Source organism: Melospiza melodia, chromosome 8 (assembly GCF_035770615.1).
Source record: "Melospiza melodia melodia isolate bMelMel2 chromosome 8, bMelMel2.pri, whole genome shotgun sequence".
NCBI classification, from domain to species: domain Eukaryota; kingdom Metazoa; phylum Chordata; class Aves; order Passeriformes; family Passerellidae; genus Melospiza; species Melospiza melodia.
The window spans coordinates 19,488,516-19,509,410 of NC_086201.1; the positions used below are offsets into that span (position 1 = coordinate 19,488,516).

The window sequence follows — 20,895 nt, forward strand, 5'->3', positions numbered from 1 at the left end:
TAGAAGATCAAATAATGTTTTGACATGGAACAAAAATTGAGACTATGGGGAAGGAATGCATCATCTTTTACTGTCCTGCTTGGGTGTCTCAGGCCACTTTTTCTCTTAGTCCATTAAGAACCCTCAAGGGCTTAAATCTTGAGAATCTTAGCCATTACTGGGTTGCTGTTTTAGCTGGAATACCAAATACTTTCCCACCAGATTTATGGATGATGGAAAATACATAGTAGTTGATTTTGTAGGTTGGCTTAAGTAATGCCTGCTCTCTTTGTGAAATTTTCCCAATTCATGACAGCCTTTATTATATCTCCTGGCTTTTGGGACTTCCTGTGGAAGAGCAGTAAACTCTGTTTGGTGATGTTACTTTTCAGAAGCATTGGTCAATATGACTTTTGATTCCAACTGCCACAATTACACGTGCTCTTCATATGAACAGAAGACTGAGTCCTCTTTCAATTAAATAACCTCTATCATCTCAGATTTGTTTGGGCTTGATTAAATCAGCTCCTCAGTCACTTTTTAGTGACTTTAATATTGTAAAACAATGTTATTTCTAAGAACTTTGTCTCTCTGATGTTTCTAATGGCTTTGTCTACTGAGAAAATTTATCCATTCAAAACCAAGTCATATTTAAGATAGGCTACAGTCTAAAAATACTAATTTGTATAATAGCCTGTCTACAATGAAATTTTAAACATATTTTCTCACCCACTTTTTTGGTAACTTACATTTTTTTGCCATTTTCTTTCCTTTAGTTCAGAGTATTCTCCAGAGGAAAGTTGTCCTGGTTTTTAATTTTAGCAGTATTTGTTCTTCCTCTCAATGCATTAAAAGCTATGTTGGAAGAAAGATGTGGGCATTTATTAATTTAAAAACAAGATATTTTATTATTTTTAACTAAAAAAGATTATGTGGAGGTGGTTATGAGCTAAAGTGATGTTAACCTTTGTGGTATTCCCAGTTATGCCAGCATCACTGATAGGACCAGGACCTTGTGAGGCCTTTGGTGATTGATGACCTGAAAAGGGGAGGGAAGGTGGGAGCAGCTTTTTGCTTGTAATTGGCAGTAGTGGTGTCTGTGCAGCTGTACCTGTCACTCTGGTGTTCATGCAAATCACAGCTTGAACTAGTAATGGCTTTAAGGTAAAAATTTGTTTGACTGGAAAGACATAAAATCAAATTTTGCTTTTGTGGTGATGATCAAAGGTTAGGTTTCTTTCTAAATCTCAAAACAATTTTAAATGAAATTGAAAACAAACAAAAAAAAATTCCACAAAAACTGAAGTTCAAAATCTATTATCCAGAACACTCCTTAAGTTTAGATGTACTGAAGTCTTATTCTTCTATGATGTGTCTCTTTTCCTACCTAGATATTAATGGATCATCAGAATTTATCAGAGCATGTGCTTTGCATGGTTTTATATTTGATTGAGCTGGGGTTGGAAAATTCTCCTGAACAAGAATCAGATGAAGAGGTAAGAATAAATACCATCATTTTCTTCAAAATACAGAGGTATTTTGTAATGATTCAGTATTCTTTAAAATTAGATTTTACCATAGTAGTTAGAATAAAGCATCTTTATTAACTTATATGGGGAACAACTAATAAAACAATAAAAACATACTGTTGTGAGGAAGAGTATGGTATCTTGTTAGGTTTTTCAGCAGTTTCTGTATATGAGGTCTCACTACACATATTGATAAGATCTTTACCACTGTGTAAATCAGAAATTGTGCAAAAAAAAATTTAAATCATTAGGTCTAAAAATCTCTAAATTTTCACCTGAAACCCTTATCACTGAGCATTTTATTGCTACAGATCTATATCTTCAAAAATACGTGAATAAGTCAGAATTTTAATTCTGCTTTTAATTCTACTTTTAATGATATTTGAATATAAACAGCCATTATTTTTGTGATTCCAAATTCCCTTCTATTACCGTAGTTTTTTAACTGATCAACACTGCTTTTTGACTAAGAATCTGCCACATTTTTTTCCAGAGATTGACTTCTGTATAATTCTGATTTTTTATATTAATTTTCAATTTTACGGCTTAGGATTACTCTCTGGAGTTCCTTTTACTTCTGCTAGCTAGCACCACTGGCTGTATTTGACTATATTCATATAAAATACTTAGAGCTATATATATATCAGCCTGTGGACCTCACGGGACTCGCATCAGTTATCAAACTTTGCAAGTTTTTAAAAGGTATATTAGCTTTGTTGAGGTACGTTGTTGTAATCTTCACTGCAGTGTTGTTCTTGCCTCTCTGCTGGGGCTCTTCTCCATTCTCTGCAGCACAGTCCTTCCTCTCTTCTCAGGGGCTCCTCCTGGGCTCTTGACCCACCCCTTTTATCCCAGCTATCTTTACGAGCCACAGCTGCTGCCCAACTAAGGACTTTGCAGCTATGACTCATTTAGAATAGCTAGGACCCACCAAATATAATATAGATATTCACTAGGACTCCTACTATACTTCAGTTGTTGTATTCTTATTGTTGTTATAACAATACATATATTCAGGCCCCCATAGTACGTAATGTTCAACATACTGTTCCTATCTCATGAAGATATTATGGCCTCTGTTATACAGTTACAAAAGCAGCACAAATTATTTAATATGAGAAATTTGATAAGAGAAAGTATACCACAGTTTGCTTAATTGTTTTAGGAGTCTGCAGGTGGACAAGAGCGTTGCCACGATAGTTGGTTTCCAGGCAGTAATTTGGTTTCTAACATGCGTCACTTCATTAACTATGTCCGAGTAAGAGTACCAGAAACTGCTCCTGAGGTGAAGAAAGAACCACCTGCAAGTACAAGTTCTGATGGTTTAGCTTCATCACAAGTAAGTGGATAAAATACCAGATTCTCTGGGTTAGTTTAAGTTATTGCCTGTGTTGGCATTTTTGTTAGTTTTGTTACTGTTTTTATGAGTTCCTTAGGATATTTTTCCTTCAGTTATTTTTCCTATATTTACTGATAGCAGAAATAGAATTTATTTCCAATGATGCTTCCTTCCTAATGATGTATTTAATGACTTTTTTTGTCCTCAATCTACCAGAGTTCAAGGCGGAAGAGCCTCCAGAGAGAGGTAGATCTGTGTGCAGTTTGTTCTCCTAAGCCATTAACTAGCAATGTGCTTTAATTGTGCTCACCTTAACTTTCAGTGGAATCCTCTAATTTTCCTGAATTTCCTTTTAATTCATATTGCAAGGACTCGTGCTTTTTTCATGTTCTTGATGGTCATGTTAGCTGGCAGACTTTGAAGCAATAAAACATTTTTAATATGTATTTGGAAATAAAAGCTTCCTATCAAATATAAAATGCCGTTGATAGCTTACTACTTGAGCTTTCTGTTTAGGCCTGTTTGATCTTGCCAAGATACTACTAACATTTAATAATGTAGAATAGTCTTAGCTTTCTTCAGTCTAGGTAAGTTTAACCTTACATTGAAAGGGCTTTTCAAATTATTAATAGCAATTTGTTGTTGTTGTTGTGAAACAAAGGAATACATAAATGGTGGGATCCTGAAAGATTTATGGCCAGTAGATGATACAATCTCTGGGTCAGTGTTGGTTTTGTATCTGTTGTATACAGCACTTCAGATTACTGTGTGCCAGATGTAGCAGAATACAGTGCATATTTCTTTTGCATGTTCATGTCAGAAAAATAGACAAAATCTAAAGTAGGGACATGGTATACATGGTACTGCAAGCAAGAGTAGTATAAGATAGATCTAAATGGGCTCTGTCATTAAAGTAACTGCACTCCTATGCTCACATGCCCTGGATAGCAAGTTCTGGCAAACAGGCTTGTGTGGCTTCTGGATGCTACCTAATAAATCCAGATAAAATGCACAATGTTCATGGGGATCTGTGGGCTCACCTGTATTCACGTGTGATGTAATGAGTTACATTGTGCAACAACGCTCACTAGATTTGAATAAAGGCATTTAAATGACATAAAGATACTGAAGTTATTACCATTCTAGAAAAACTAAGGAAATATTACCTGGATAACAGAATTGTAAGTTAGACTAGAGTAAAACCAGTCGCTAGATTTTTCAGTATGGATATTTTCCTTTGGTACTTGGCTTTTTATACAGTTGCATATAACACTTGTACAAAAATACAATATGCAGGTTTAGTATTTTGTTATCCTAATTTTCAACACATTTTGGGAGTGGAAAAGAATCTTTGTTTCATGCTTTTCTTCCTAGCTTCAAATATTTTTCATAGTTTTAGAAATGTCGGTTGTTTATACTTGTATTTTTGCAAATTAATCATGATAATTTTTTTCCCAAGAACTCAGGGACAGCTCAAGTGTTCAGTTTGGTGGCAGAACGTCGGAAGAAATTTCAGGAGATCATCAATCGGAACACCAGCGAGGCAAATCAGGTGGTTCGGCCCAAAACATCGATGAAATGGTCAGCCCCTGGTGCAACTCCACAGTTAACCACAGCCATTCTAGAAGTCAAGGAGAGCATACTGTCTTTGCTGATTAAATTGCATCACAAACTCTCAGGAAAACAAAACTCTTACTATCCTCCGTGGCTGGATGATGTGGATGTTTTAATCCACCCAGAAATTCCGAGGTACTCGCACGGAGATGGAATGACAGCAGTAGAAAGAATTTTACTGAAAGCTGCTGTACAGAGCAGACTGAATAAACGTATCATTGAAGAGATATGCAGGAAGGTGACACCTCCTGTACCACCAAAAAAGATCAGTTCTGCAGAGAAGAAAACTTTGGATAAAGAAGAAAGGTAACTTTAATAGCAAGATAAAGGAGCAGTAGAAGGACAGTGTGTGTTGTGCATCTATTGATTGATCTTTAGGATTTTGTATGAATTACATACTAAAAGAATGAGTCTGGAGGGACTCTCTGAGGAGTCCCAATCTCTGAGGAGAGACAGAGATTGACATTTGGGGGATGTCAGACTCAGCTGCAAAGAATTGGCTGGAGTGGGAAGAGACTGACACTTGGCTGGTGCAAAGGGCTGGAACATGGGATTTGAGAGGAGTGGAGAGTGCAGAGTGTTGGAGGGTTAGGGCATACAAAGTGGGGAATTCAGGTCAGAGTACTTACCTCAGTAACTGCAGTAGAGAGCACAGGCTGGAGTGAACAAGAAGACAGTTGAGTACTTGTCCATCCAGTATTTTGAAGGGTTTATGTAACCAGAATATGTAGTTACGGTTCTAGAAATTTGAGTAGAAAAGTGCAGTTCTCTGACTCAGTAGGTTTCTGGATTACTTTTATTTTTCTGCTATTTTATTTGTTTGAAAACAAATTTTTCATTAAAATCTCTCTGATATGTCCAAGGCCTACACTGTACTGGAAAATAACACATAGGAATATGGCAAATAGATTTAATATATTTGTATGCTGCATACTTTACAAAGTAAAATTATTTTTGTCCTGCTTTATTTAATAGTTTAATTTTCAACACTGTTTGTAATAGTTCATTTAATGAGCGAAATAGTCAGGGTTTAGCATGTAAAATTGCTAATCAGAAGGAGCCAGAATGAATAGCTGCTTTAGATAAAACACAGCTACATTTTGGGCACCTAATCATTAATGTGGTACTCAATAGTGCTAGATTTATGTACAGGAGAAGCAGGGGCATGGGTGAAACAAGTAACTTTTCATATATATACTTTTCATATATAGTAAAAGGGTAAAGTCATTCCTTTCCCTCAATAAAAAGATGTGATATTTTCAAGGATCTGTGGGAGGACCACTAAGTTTTCAGTTAAGTTTGGGGACTAAGGCAATGGTAAAAGTGAATGTTTCCTTTTTTTGTTGTTCTGAGTGATTGTTATATCTTCTCAAATTTATAATGGTATTGGTGGACTGATGAAGTTTATTGAAGGACAGTGTGATAACTGAAATGACTAAAGACAATGTAGAGTGACAATGTTCATAACGCCAGGGTGCAGTTTTTACCCTTTCAATTGTTTTAATTTTCCCCCCAATTCCAGTTTTGTGTCAGTGAAGACTGAGCAGACTGTGAACGTTAAGCAATCACCTTTTTTTAGCTTCAACATATAATGGCATCACTCAGGCAGTGGATTGTTGCCATAGAAACTGAAATACCGGACTAGAAGCAAGCTTGAGCTGCTTGCAGTATTTTTTCAATTGCAGTGTCATATTCCCATGGGCCATCATGGAAAATTACTGAGCTGTACTGAATCTGTCAGAATTTGTTTATGTCTTCTTATTAAATGCATCTATTTACAGTCACTCTGCTTTTAGTTGAGGTGTTGAGAAATTTCCAGGGAGAAATAAATAAAATCAAGTCTAATGAATGCTCTGGTCTGATCCTCAGAATAATGAATCTTAGTGATGTCGTAAGTAGAAGTTATTTTGAGAAATGTTGACTGCAAAATGTAGCAGACAAATGGGCAGAGATATTGGGGTCTTTCAGGTGCCTTTAAGAAAACAAATTAGAAGCTTTGACTTGCTTGTAAGTCCCCTCAGGATGACAGGTTACACTCTGTGAGCTGCTTTGGGCCTGTGCATGCCAGCTCCTGTGCAGGACACTGATAATCACACAGTGCTTGAGACTTAAGAGCACTCACCCATCAGGGTATCAGACACCAAGTGATATTTCTAAAGCCCCTGTTAGTTATCTGAATCATCTCTGAGCACTGGAAAAAATGCATTGTAAATGCTGGTGCACGGAATTTGTAGCTATGATAGACCTTCTGTAGCTGCACTGGGGAGGTGCTGTGTAACCCCCTCAGCTGAGGACATTTTTTGTGTGGTGAGCAGCTGTGCTTTAGGGCTTTTGTTTGGTTTTCTCACTTCCACACTCCCATTTCCTCTATTTGTAAACTCATGTCAAAGTAAGGAAAATGAATGTCTGTTTTCTTTATCGTTTTACATCCATCAATATTCCTGTACCCATTGCAGTATGTATTTGTATAGGGAGTTACAAAGCTGGTCATACAGCCTTGGACAGGTCACTGAAACAGTTTAAACAGAAGAATAGACAAGTGCAAGCCTCTGGTGTTTTTCATTTATAAATCCAGAGCTGTGAACAATGAGGAGAAGTTAGTGAAGTCAGCTTGGCCTCAGGGAGATAAAGGCTTTAATCTGGATGCAATCTCAAGGTTCTTTAAATCCCAGTATAAAAGCTGTTGGTGGCCAGTATTTTGGGTGGAAGTGGGGGAAAAGGAACCACTGTGAGGAGGCTTAGCTGGAAAATAAATTATTCATAGTTGTTTCCCATGCCATCAAAAGCTTGATATCAAAAGGGAGTGAGGTAGGCTTTTATTATTGTTGTTATTATTAACTTGCAAATGTTGATTTCTCACAGAAGTACTAATTTTTGTACAAATGACATTGCTCTCTGGTTTTCATCCCATATGGAACAGATAAAAAAGTTTCAAGATTAAGGTATTGAGTTCCTTTTCTTGTGATGGTATGGCCTAATTTGTTAAAATATCTTGTGGTGAACACCTTTGAAGGGTGTTTCAGGACAGGATTTTATTCAGTTTTTTTCAGACTCAAAAGAAAGTAACACTAATTTCTCTAAAAACTCTGCTTTAGAAAAGCAAAAGAATCCTTTTTTAGGCTTGGTAATTATCCCTTAATATCAACCTTCATTTGGAATGATACTGTTTAAGGTGGTAATTGTAATCAGCTTGACATTTTCAAGGGGTTTTTTTGCTCCATGTTTATTTTTCTTCTTCCCCCTTCCTTCACACAGACGACAGAAGGCCAGAGAAAGGCAACAGAAACTGTTGGCTGAATTTGCCTCGAGGCAGAAAAGCTTCATGGAAACTGCCATGGATGTTGGTAAGGTTTTGTGTGGTTGACTGCTTGCTTTTATGTCTTTTCCCACATGTTAGTATTAAGGTTTCTACTCAGTTTAAAAAACAAAGACACACACAAAAAAAACCTCAATCTTCTAACCAAACAGGAAATCCTCCCTCAGATTCTGCTTTTGTATCCACTTGTTAACTTTACACTTAGGGAGCCTAACTATAGGACAGATATTGCTAAATACATAATTGCTAAAAAATAGATTAAATCTGTAGGACATAAATTTATTCCTAGTTTTTGTTAATATACAGTACATGAAATTATTAAATATGTGATATGTTTTAAAGTATTTACATTTAATATAAAATGTCCCCAAATTAGTTTGTCTTTTTAAGATTGTATTTTTCTTTAATCTGTAGTAATAAAATTTAAGATTATTTCTCCATAGAGCCTCAAAGTTCAATATGGTGAAAATTTTAGCTTTTAAATGTGTTTATGGATCTAAGGAAAACATAATTTTCAGATCACCTCAGTTGCTATAAGTGATAATGTATAGAAATCTTCAATTTCTTCTATTTCAAATACTGTCTTTACACACAATCAGGTTTTGTTTTTCTTGAGGGTAAGTTCTCTCAGATTCTCCTGTGTAGAAGTGCATAATCCCAATTAGTTTGTGTTCAGCGGAGGAATGGAAAATATTTTTGTCATTTGGGTCACTTCATAGAAAATTAGCACTTCTGAAAGATAAGTAAAAGCTGGAATCTTCCCAGACCTTCCATCAAGTATCATCTGCTGTGAAGTTTTGATTTGAATTTAAGCATTAGTTAGAAATATTTTGACAACTGTATTTGCTGAAAAAGTCTGTCTTTTGAAATTGTTAAATTCCCTTCAGTCCATAGGTTGCTGAGAAGATTGGTTCATTTATATTTACTAAGGTTTTGGATACCTTAGCAAACTTAAATGGGGGAGGGTGTGCAATACTCTAATTTTCATCTGTGAACTTTGTATTAAGTCAACCTCACTAAATGGCAGCTATTTGTAATCTAATTGTTAAAGTAAGGAAGAAGAACCTTGCAGTTCTCCTTATTAAAAATTAAGTTTTTATATGGAAAGTAGCTGGAAACTTCGAATCTTCAGTCACTTATATTTTGAATTTATCATATCTCAACTTTGAAATTGATGGGATTTATATATGAAATCAGATCTGTATCTATATATCTGTCTACCTACCTATTTATATATATATATGGATGTAAATGTACCTGTCAATAGCTATATAGCTATGTTTGCATATATGCATAAATGTGTGTAATTCCTTCCATGCACAGATTTTATAAGCTATGTACTGCTTTGATTTGTGGATGAATCATGGTAGCTAAATCAGTAAATTACATACCATTTTTTTGTGAAGGACTGTGAATACTTAGTTTTTAGTTAATTCATGTTAAATTCTCAGGTAGGTAGACCTGGGCTTTATTTTTATGATTGTGCATTAAAAAGTTCTTGGGCATGCAAGATTTGAATCACTTGCTTCTTAGTATTTAAAGAATTAGTAACTCCAGATGCCTCAATGTAAAATGTAGTGTTTATTGTCAATTATACCAGATCATGCGCAGCACTAGATAGAATCAACTTAATGAACTACATTTTCCTAAAGTTAATTCTTCATAAAGATATTTGGCAACAACTTAATAGAATTCCAGGCATTGTGTTAACTAATAATTACTTTGCCTTTCCACTAATTGTTTTCAGTGGCTTCTATGTTGTCATTCCATTTTCTGGTTTTGCTACAAAAATACACTGAAGTAGTACTATAGTCCAGTACTAGCTTTTATGTTCTGACTGGCATTAGAATAGCTCTCAGAAAGTAAGTTCATATACAATTATGTAGTGCATGGGGCTTGTTTAAAAATCTAGATTAATGTTTGCCAGGAATATTTTCTTCAGTTTGTTGTATCTAGGTGGTTTGTTTGGCTGTGAATTCAATCTCTATATGATACAGAAAATGACTAAAAATATTGCAGAAACTATTGTTATTGTAATTTTGAAGCACAAAACACAGTAAGAATTTTGAAACTAATCTTTTTTGAATGATTCAATTCAAAACTACTCTTATGTAATTCATAGGTTTACTCTGAGTCATAGCCTAACAGTGCTGAAATAGCTGTTAGAAAGAAAAAAATCCTTTCATACTAAAATCAGTAGGAATTCACTCCCCTCTCAGACAAAGTCTGTTACCTGTTACTTTTCTTATAGATTGAAGCCCAGCAGTGGTTTTGTCTTATTTTGTTCACTTGTTGTAACAGTAATACTGTCAAAAATGCAGGGATGGTGAGGCCTCAGCTCCCTTGTTTTGTGACTGCTTCAGTTGGTGTCATTTGGGCAAATTTATGTTATTATCACTGGTAAAATGGGAGAACTGTTGTAATTGGTTTGGGGTATAGCACTTAAAAACTTCATAATACCTTTCTATTGACATTGTAGAAGATTGGAAATACTCTGTAAAGAAATGTGCCTAGGAAGAAATAGGAATAATGGAGAATAGCCAAAGCTTAAATGTTATTTTATTATAACCCATATACTTCTTAGTTTCTAAAGTGTTTAATAAAGTGCACAGAGGCACTGTTAATCCCCTGAGGTATTCCTCTTTGATTGTTGGGATGCTGCAATGAAACATGGCTTAAAAGGAAGTTACCTAATTACATGTTAATTATTCAATATTAAATGTGTCTCATTTTACTACTAGAATTTATTTATTTGAATTGATATAGACAAATTAATCTGAGATTCTGAAAATAAAGGTTGGCATTTTCTTTCACATAGTTACTGTAGAAAAAAATCCAATTATGTAGCACTTTCCATTTGTGCCCCCTGTTACTTTCTATTTATATTCTGTGACATCTGCAGAACTGCATTGCCATTCAAGCTTGCCTGGAAGTAATTAGGTGAAATTTAGAAACAGTTATGTTAATGAACTAGGATAGAACAGCATCCACTGTGCTGTCTTTAGCTGTTTGACTGCAGGATAAACAAAAAAGGAAAAAAATAAACCAAGCAAAGTGTTCTTAAAACAGCAGATAGAGCTCTTAATGTGTCTGGAGGACTGTCCAGAGAGTCAAAAGTGTGGTGTTGGTTTCAGCTCCAGATGTCTTCCTGCTCCTGGTTATAGCTCCTGGTTACAGCTCCTCTGAGCTTCACCAGCATTGCCCCAGGGTGAGACCGTGGTTTATCTTGTCATGTGGAACTCTGTGCAAGAGATTTTTAAACCTTCATAACCTTCAGAAGGGACTTGATAAGAACAAAACTAAACCACTCAGTTCTAGCTTAATAGTAGCCTTTAACAAATTTCAGTTATATTTGTGAAGATTTGTCTGTCTGAAGTCTATAAAAACAAAATACGATTTGTTCCAGGCAAGCTGCTGAACTACTTATTGTACTGAAAAATTGTAAATTGGCTAAGTTGTTAATTATAAATGCTAAGATTGATTTCAATAGTTTTTGCGTCTCTGAAGTGGCTGGTGTGATTTTTAAGCTTTTTTAATGCATCCTGATCAGTATGCAGATGATCTTTTCTGTCTTTCTTACAATGTGTGTCTTAGCAGGACGCCATTTTGTCCTTCATGAAACATTCCTTAGTTAGACTTAAAAAGAAGCTCAGAGTCTTAATGCAAGGTGACATATATTTCCTAACACTCAATCTTCTGAACCCAGATAGAAAAATAAATTAGGTACTGATCTCTTGAGAATGTATATGCTGGGTCAGGGCAAAGAATATTAGCATACTAATGGTTGCCCTGATACCCAGGGGCCTCTTTGACACAATGTGTGCAGCAGGACAAATGTTGACTACAGTCAGTGGAGATTTTGAACTATATGTACTGTGTTTACAAAGCCCTTTTGGTTTGGGGGCTTTGCTAGGTGGAGGAAATAACAGAATGCATCCTTAGCTCTGGAGAGTAGAAATGAAATTAAATTCAGGTAGCAGTGCATTCTGCAGTACATCAATGTGCTGGTTGTTAGCAGATTTGATCAGTAATTTGTTAGGAGGTAGGAAGTGCTAGGTTTTTGTAGCTTTGTGTCTCTACTTCTGTTGGTACAAAACTAAACAAAGAGCTAAATTATTAACTTTTAAAAAACTCTTGGGAGCTACAGGATTTGGCTCTTCCCTGGATTTCTGTCACAGTTTAAATTTGTCCATCCTCCTTCAGTGTTTTAAGGTTCATATTTATTCAGATTTGTGAAATAATTCCTAAGGACAAAGAAAAGTTCCAGAACCCACTGAAAGGGGATGAGGTAAACTACAACATAAGACAAATCTCATGACAGAAACTTGGTGAACTGATAGCAGTACCATGTGTCTTACCTTGTCTTTTTCCTTGGCTCCTTCTATACACACTGCCATCGTTAGGGCAAGTCTGTGAAATCAATTAGGTTAAGTCTTTGGAGCTAGTTGAAGTGAGTAATTGAGGTTTATCAGAGTCCATTCAAACAAAGTGAGGGGTTTTGTTTGGTTACAGTTTTTCTGGTATGCCTACTTATTTGAGATTCAAATTTCTTGCCAATATCCCTTTGTTTTCTTTTACTAGCTCAGGTGCAACTTTATTGGGAAGCCTTCCTTGGTGCTAGTAGCTTACTTTCCTTGGAATTTTATTGTTTGCCAGAATAGCCTAGGTACATCCACATCTAAGTAGTTGTGAAAGAAGCATGCACTTAATCATTGAGTTCTAAAATTAAATTAGCCTGATTTTTATGTGCCTGTTCCCCATAGGCAATAAAAGTATAAATTGTATATATTGAACTGATTTTAAACACCTTTTAAATCCTAAGTTCTGGGGGTTTTTCCCTCAAGTTAAAAAATAGGCAATTTGTGATGAATTAATGGTATTTTGTAAATTAAATATTGACAGATTCTGATGACTTTTAATGAATTGCTCTAAATCAGGTTGATACATTGTATTCTCTTTCTGCACTTCTGAAAAATATTGCATGGTTGCATATTTTCTGTTGCACTGACAATATTTTAGAAAAGGAGAGAAAAGAAAGCTGCAACTCTAGTCCTTGCCATTTCTTGCATTTGATACATAGGTGTACGTGATTGTGCATTACACAATTATGAGGTGATGTTCAATATAAAAAATAGCATTTAGTGTTTGCTTCCTCCCTTCTCTGCTACCATTTCCTTCTAAGTTTCCTGGATGTTTTGAACATTTGCAATTGATGCATTGTGCTTTTTATTTCACTGTACAGCTGGCTGCCACTAGATGGTGATAGACATGTGTACAATGTTAACAACTGCACGTCAGTGAAGATCAGGGCTCATTTTCATATGACCCTCAATAACTGACTAGGAAATCAGTACTTACTAGAACAGTGTAATTTTGATTTAGCCCTGTGAGCAAGAGCATTGCATGGAGCTTTTTATAGCAAAGAAATATTCTGCCTGCCACCCAACACGCCTCTCCTTATGGCAGCAGCCTCCTGTGCCAAGCTTGTAGTAGACTTTCAGAAGACAGCAGTTCTCCTAAAAACAATTCTGCATGAGGACTATTGCTGTACTCAAGGTTTTGGATTCTTTATTCAGTACTTCAGGCTACTTAATCAGAGGGATAAAGGGTATGGTTGAAGTTAGGGAGGAAGTGTTTTCCTTTAGAAATTTTTTTTTCTAGGAAAGACACAAAGAACCCACATATTCTAGGTAAGAGGCTGAATGTATGTGTTTCTGAGCAGCCAGGAGTGGATCATTAGTTCTAAGGTGTTTTTCTTTCAAATCAATAAAGAATTCTTCACTTTGATTGTAACATAACATAAATTGGTTTGCCCTGAAATCAGCACCACCTACTGTCATGTGATCGAAGCTGTGTGAAGTGCAGTGGCTTTGATACTTCAGAGCTGGGCCTTAGCCTTGAACATTTCTGTGCACCTAGGAAGGAGCAATGTGGACCATGAAGAAAACAGTAATTTTTGCTTCTAATGGTTGCTTCAGTCAGCTAATCTGGTTTTACTAGGGAGTCATATTGTTGTCCTTCATCTCTCTATCTTCAAAGTTTTCAGTATATTTAATGAGATAGAAGTTAGGTCTCTCTTTTATAGAAGTTTTTAAGAGATCAAGTTTAATACGAAACTCAAATAAAGCATTTAATTCCTCAGGGAGTAATTTTGCCTATTGAAAAAAACATGTGCTTCATTTTGTAGGTGTCTTTCTTGGAAGCAGAAAGGTTTGTTTCAAGCAACTGACAATGTTTTAGTTGTAGATAAACTAGAAAAATTATTTTGTAGTTTTTTCATCACTACCTCAGTGCAGATGGGTTGGACATCCTTAGATGGAAATCCTCAATTGGATTTCTTTACTTCTGTTGAATCCAAATTTTCTTATTTGTTTTTAGAATCACCAGATGCTGACATTGCCATGGAGGTAGCTACATCCGAACAGCATGTTTCTGAGGCAATATATGACTGTGTTATTTGTGGACAAAGTGGCCCTTCTACTGAAGACAGACCTACAGGGCTAGTTGTACTATTACAGGCATCCTCAGGTATGAATGTGTGGCTTGTAGCAAAAGCAGTGTTTTTGCAGCTTTTAGCATGTGTGCATAAATCCTGTTGTGCCTTATGAAGTCTGGGAGCACTGGGTTTCCTATTTTTTTTTTGTGGATGGTCCTCTATGAGACACATAAGGAACTTTTTAAAAGTTTGGGGAAAGAACAAATTGTTTAATTCCTTCCTACTTTCTATTAGCTTTTGCAAATGCAGAAGTACATTACAGACCTGCAGGAAAATCAGTCCTGGAAGGAAAAGGAAATTAAACAGCAATCAGTGTATCTGCATGTAGATACGAATGTTCGTGGATATAGGTGTTTGTGTGTATGTGTATACATATATTATGTACAAGTGCAAAATAACAACTTTCAGTCTTTAGATTGTTTAGTAAGTTTTTACTTTTTAACATCAACAAGGCACATTATAGCTGCACACCAAAATGGCCTGATTGTTTTGTGAGTAGTTGAGGCTGTTGTTACCCTGTGTGTTCCCTCTCCCGTGGCAGTGCTGGGGCAGTGCCGCAATAGCACGGAGCCAAGGAGGCTCCCCACGACTGAAGAGGAGCAGATCTATCCCTGGGACACCTGTGCCGCGCTGCACGACGTCAGGCTGACAACGCTGCAGCGCTACTTCAAAGATGTAAGCATTGCATGGCACCTAGGCTGGCACTTAACCACAACTGTATGTAAAATAGAATTGAAATTGCAACTTAGAGCTCTCCTAGTTTCATGTCTACATTTAGCAAATGCTTTTTCATGTTGCAGTCATTCTGAAGTGTTTACGTTTGATAGGCTCCTTATTTTTAAATAGTTTCTGGCTTTCTCCCATTATATTTTTGTCAGTAGGCATCTAGTATATCTACAGCTACACAGTCATTAAACAGCCACACAGATACTCTCTAGAAGAAGGTATTTCACACTCCAGTGTGACCACACAATTGAAATGTGGGTTCACTGTCTAAGCAAACACCAGTTCTCTTGTAGCCATTCAGAAAACCCAGTCAAGGAATTGCTCTTAATCAGGTAAAAGTATTTTGGAAATGCAGAGTAAGTGGAAAGGGTTGTTTTAATCTGTAACAGGTTTCTGAGCACTACAGAGAAGGGGAGTATGAGTGGATGGGAAGGAGAAACCAGTAGAATGCATCCTCTTCTACTGAATCCTCAACTCTGCACAACATCTGAAGTTCAGTTTTGCATTAATTGATAGTAGATGTCTGCTTTGTAGTTCTGTTAGCTGTTCCAAACAGTTTTACACCACTTCACAAAGCCAAGTTACAGCTTTTCACATTTAATTTTGAGAACCAATTCTTGTTGCTTAGCAGGACATGCTCAGTTGTAGACCTTAGTGACTTTCCTTGCTAGTGTCTAAAAGAGCTATGTAAGACAGCACACAACTGCTCTGAGAAATCATTTTCAGGGAGAATAATATGGAACCTGTGATCCTAAATTAGCTGCTGTAGACTAGTCCTAGGTGAGATGCCAGCTTTTCAGTGTATCTAACTAAATAATTAGCCTTCAGAAGCTTAAAGATTGTCTTTAAAGTGGAAAAACTGGCAATTTTTATTCTAACACAGTTGCTAGCTTTTTCATAATGACATCCACAGATAATTAAAATTTGCCAACTGCAGCCAAGCTCACTTATGTAGATTAATGTAGAGTAAAATTCATAATTGTTTTGATACAGTCCTAAAAATTGGTCAATTTTTTCAGAAAGCATCTTATTCTAAGGAAAATATCATGCATTTCCTTGCCATAAAGTGAAATTCTGGAAGACTTAAGCAAAAAGTTTGATATTCTGCGAGAGAATTTTTTGTAAATTTGCCAGATGTGATTGTTTCTTCAGATCATTATTTTCTGGAAACAAATAGCAGTGGAGTGACTTTTTTGGACTTGTGGGCTGTAAGTGCAGTCTTCCAATAAGGCCAATGTTTTTAAAACAAACCTACTATACAGCCGAGCTCCCTAAACAAGTATTTGTTCTCTTTTCCAATTATGATGAGTTATATATGATGCTGTTCAACAACTCATTAAAACCTCTAAGTGTTTACAATTAATTTTAATAAGAGATTGTGGTTTAATTATATAATTATGGTATTGTTATTTTGGTTATCTACAAAACTGAATTAAACATGTTGGAACAGTATATTGCCCTTGTAAATGGGACCACTTCTGCTATTGGAACAGCTGTTGGAGTTAGACCCACCTTCATGCATTAATACAAGAGATTGCTTAAAGCAGTTATCTTCACTGACAAGAACTGCAGAAGTTTAACTATTGGAAAGAATAGCATAAGAGCTGCCATGTCAGTCAGCATAACTAAACACTTTTTATAAATTCTTTTTTTCTTTATTTCCTCAGGATATCTTTAATTAGGTAGCATGCAAATAGAAATCTTTCCATCTTGTAAATCTTGATGTTTTAATAAATACTTTTATAGCTTTATATATTGTAGTTGTTGTTTTTTTCTTCCTGTTGTTGCTTTGCTTTAGAGTTCCTGCCTACAAGCAGTGTCAATAGGCTGGGAAGGAGGTGTTTATGTACAAACCTGTGGTCACACTTTACACATAGATTGTCACAAATCTTACATGGAATCCTTACGGGTAAGTAAAACTGAGGCTCATAGTTGATTATTTGGATCTGAACTGCTTTTACTGAAATCAGTTGGATTTACGCTGTTTAAATCAATTCAATCCCACGTTTTGTATGTCTGTACAGATTAGTTTCATTATGTTTTGAGAACTTAATCTCTTATGGCATCTTGACATTATTAACAAAAGTACTTTGTTTTCTGTTATTCTGATATATCAGAAGAAATCTCGGGCAGAATTAACCAGCACAAAAAATAAAGACTAAGTGATGACTTCTTGTTTCATATGAACCTGCATTTTTTTTCAAGATTACTTTACAGGATATTTCTTCAGGTTTTGGGTTTGGTGGGTCTTTGGTGAGGTTTTGTTTGTTTGGAGGGAGATGGTTGGTGGAGGAGGGTGTTTGTGGTTTTTGTTAGTTTGTTTTTCCACTTTAGGATTTTTTTGTAATTTTTGTTGATTTCTTTTCATTTTGAGAAAGACTATGAGCAATTTCTTGTATTTTTAGTATCAGCATTACTTCTACTGTGTGAAACTTAACCTCTAAAGAAACTAGAAGGTGTGCCAACTTTAATCCCATGATGAATTATTTTCCATATTAATTTCAATTTGCTTGCAGCAGTAATTGTATCATCAAGATAAATATAAAATAACACAAAAATCACATAAAGAATACAGCAGCAAAATCTGGACTTTCATGGTAGAGTCTCACTTTACAGAATTTTGGAAAAGTCATTTTTTGCACCATGTAAATTCTGAAGTCATTTTTTTGGTGGATTCTCTATTAAACTTGAAACAAACTGTTACTCCATGTAATTGTGTTCTTGAAGATTCTAGATTATTTAAGTGAACTTCTGATCCTAGCATGTTTTACTAATATATAGATGAGTGCATAATAATTTTGACAATTTACTACCATTTTTAGGACTGAAATAATTTATATAGACCTGTGTTCATCTGGATAAAACATTTATTTTTACATAATACAGTTAGATACCAACATGGGAAACCACGGAGGCAATTCATGAAGCTGAAGCAAGATTTCTTGCCAGTTTTCAGGAGCCCTGAGGATATGTCCTCAGTTTCCAAATGTGTACTTCTGTGGCCATTCTTTCATCCTTCGTGTGATAGAAGAAATAATCAGGGTTCTTTTCATGCTGCCTGCCAATGGCTACCTGATTAGGCTTTTTTCAGCCTGTACATGGAGTCTTCATGGGAATTGTCAGAAAGAGACAACACACTTGAAATCTTGGAAATACTCCATTGAAGACTTTCTACTTTATTATGGGGATATTGTTGACAATGGAGAGTGCTTAAAAATCAGGAAAATTGAGTTGGAGAATTGTAAGACAGTCTCTAGTAGCTAAGACCTTTGTCAGTAAAATGGGTAACTATTCTAATTATTCTTTCTTTACAATTTTAGGTCTTAGACTTAGTTTTTTTCAGTATACACCTGAAGTACCAAGCTAAAAACCAATAATCATTCACAAATTTCAGCTCCATCCCTTTTATTTCCTTTTAGAATGACCAAGTCCTCCAGGGTTTTTCAGTGGACAAAGGAGAATTTACCTGTCCCCTGTGTAGGCAGTTTGCCAACAGCGTTCTTCCTTGTTATCCTGGAAACAACATGGAAAGAAGCGTTTGGCAAAGTCACAGTAACAAGTGTTTGCAAGATCTTGTGCAAGAGGTGGAAGAGCTTCAAGAACAGCTGGGAACTTTCCCAGTAAGCATCAGTGTAAGGCAGAAAGATCCTTGTTAATTTGCCTCTACCTTTCGGTTTTTATATTATATTGCATTTGTGATCTCTTAGAATTCTGGCAACCTCGGAAAGTTCATTTTCTTCTGATATTGAAGGCAACATACTATTGTTTTCTTATCAAGAAACTCAGAGCATTTGCTGCATTACCTACTAAAAATAAACAGTTGAAAGCTGTGACAAATATAATTTAATATATGGATTAATATAATTTTTATTTGGTACATGTTCAGTTTTCTCCATAGTAATTTACCTAGAACAAAGTCATGTAATATAAAATATATTTGTAATTTTCATGCAATGAAAAAACAGCAATAGTCTCATAACGGGAAGCTATTTAAACTATGGCTCTTAAGAACTTTGTAAGGTATGGATTATTCATTTTGCAGAAAGAACAATTTGCAGATGCTCATGTTTTACAAAGCTTCGTGAGGTCCTCTGAATGACAGAATAAATTATATTAAATTTTGTTACCTTCAAGTCTCAATGGAGATGCTCTGTGTTTTTGTGTACCTGTACAGTGCAAATATACTTTAAAATAGCAAAAGCACTGAGATTCTTAAACTTAGGAGATGGAAAAACCAGTTATGTTTTCATATTCAGAGCAAATCAAAATAACTATCCAAAATATCCTGACACTTCTGTGAATGCACACTTTTTCATAACCTGCAAATGTGTTTTACAAATATGAAAGTGCTACACTTTATAATCAGCTACTGAATTTCTTCAGGTAAAATTAACTAATCTTCTTTTGTGTCTTTGTTCATAGTCTGAAACCAATCTCAGTAAAGAAATGGAATCTGTAATGAAAGATATAAAAAGTACCACACAGAAGAAGTATACAGATTATAGTAAGACTCCTGGATCACCTGACAATGATTTCCTGTTTATGTATTCTGTAGCCAGGTGGGTATGTTTTCTTTTTATATTTTTTCTTTTGTATTTCTCACTAATGATATTAGTCACTAGATAGCTTTCTTCTTTTAAAAAAAGGCATTTAAAAATATTTCATCCTCTCCAAAAAGGACTTTTTGCATACTCAGTACATCAAGGTTACATTTTCTGAATTTCATATACAGGCATTACGCAAGATCAATCTCCCGGTTCATTTTTACTATGTGTAGCAGTGGCACAAAACCCAGAGAACTTTGTCCTATGCTTATTTAGTTTTCTTCTTAATTCAAGGTTTTGCTTTCCATAAATCAAAATTTTATGTTGCATTTCTTGTTTGGCTTTCATTTCCTAAATTGTCAAATTGACTTTATCTGTCTTCTACAGAATGAGATTTTTTTCTGTATCACTGCCGTATTGCTTGTTTTTTAAATCACAAGGTGTTTTTTATCTCTCTGTCACACATTAGTTTTGTTTACTTAAAAGATGATCACAGAAGGAACTTTTTTATTTCATCAGTAACAAGGAATTTCTCTTCATATAGTCTTTAGACTTCTGAAAAACTGTCAAAACGAGCAGTGTTTTTTTGGTGATGTTTGATTGTAGTTTTAGAGCTGTCAGTGTCACGTACACTCTCCAAGAAAATCAGCCCCTCCTTCTATACCATTCATGTTAAGGTAGTCTGAATGGTTAATCTATTCAGAGGTACTGTAATACCAGGTTTTCCCATAAGAACTTGATATACTTACTAAGCAAATAATTTTCTAAACTCTGGCTTAGTGAGGCCTGCAGGGAAGGTGCTGACTGCAGAGAAACTGCAAGCATAGAAGTGATGCCATTTAGTAGCGTTTTTTTAATTGCAGTTTCATAAACTCTCATTGCTGAGTGTCTGTAGTACATAAGCAGTGGAAATATTCAAGGCTTGGCTCAGCAGGACTTGGAGGTTCCACTCAGCAGGACTCTGTAAGGTTCTGCTTTTCACAGGAGGTTAGGCCATCTAATCTCTAGAATTCTCCTCCAACACAGATCATTATATTCTTCTGTTGAAATAAATACTATCTGCATTCTTTCAGAGTATTTTAACTGATACAGAAGAGCTATGAAATTCTATACACAGCAAGTTAAAAGATTATTCTATATTTTTAAGTGGTATATGCTAGACAAGGATAAGTAATGTTGGGATTTTAGCAATTACATATTTGATCAATACAATTAAGTACGCTTCCAAAAACACAAAGGACTCAAAATTAATATTTTGCATATCAAAGTATGATTACTTATAACCATAACTTGACAGCCATTTAAGATACAAAAATAGTGTTAAAATGCATTTCTGGGTGCAATGTCATATA

At 35.4% G+C, this 20,895-nt stretch overlaps 1 protein-coding gene across 5 annotated transcripts in view; it reads left to right on the top strand.

The window, feature by feature from the left end:
- The window catches only part of UBR3 (ubiquitin protein ligase E3 component n-recognin 3), a 98,138-nt gene that overhangs the window by 41,720 nt on the left and 35,523 nt on the right, over positions 1-20,895 (top strand). For 2 of the 5 annotated variants that reach the window (XM_063162082.1, XM_063162086.1), the window contains exons 21-30: positions 1,371-1,475; positions 2,674-2,847; positions 3,064-3,093; positions 4,307-4,767; positions 7,717-7,805; positions 14,156-14,305; positions 14,815-14,948; positions 16,798-16,908; positions 18,419-18,631; positions 19,422-19,558. In XM_063162082.1, the coding sequence (XP_063018152.1) occupies positions 1,371-1,475; positions 2,674-2,847; positions 3,064-3,093; positions 4,307-4,767; positions 7,717-7,805; positions 14,156-14,305; positions 14,815-14,948; positions 16,798-16,908; positions 18,419-18,631; positions 19,422-19,558 (1,604 nt within the window). The remainder of the gene's footprint in view (positions 1-1,370; positions 1,476-2,673; positions 2,848-3,063; positions 3,094-4,306; positions 4,768-7,716; positions 7,806-14,155; positions 14,306-14,814; positions 14,949-16,797; positions 16,909-18,418; positions 18,632-19,421; positions 19,559-20,895) is intronic. The other 3 variants (XM_063162083.1, XM_063162084.1, XM_063162085.1) reach the window with 3 other exon arrangements.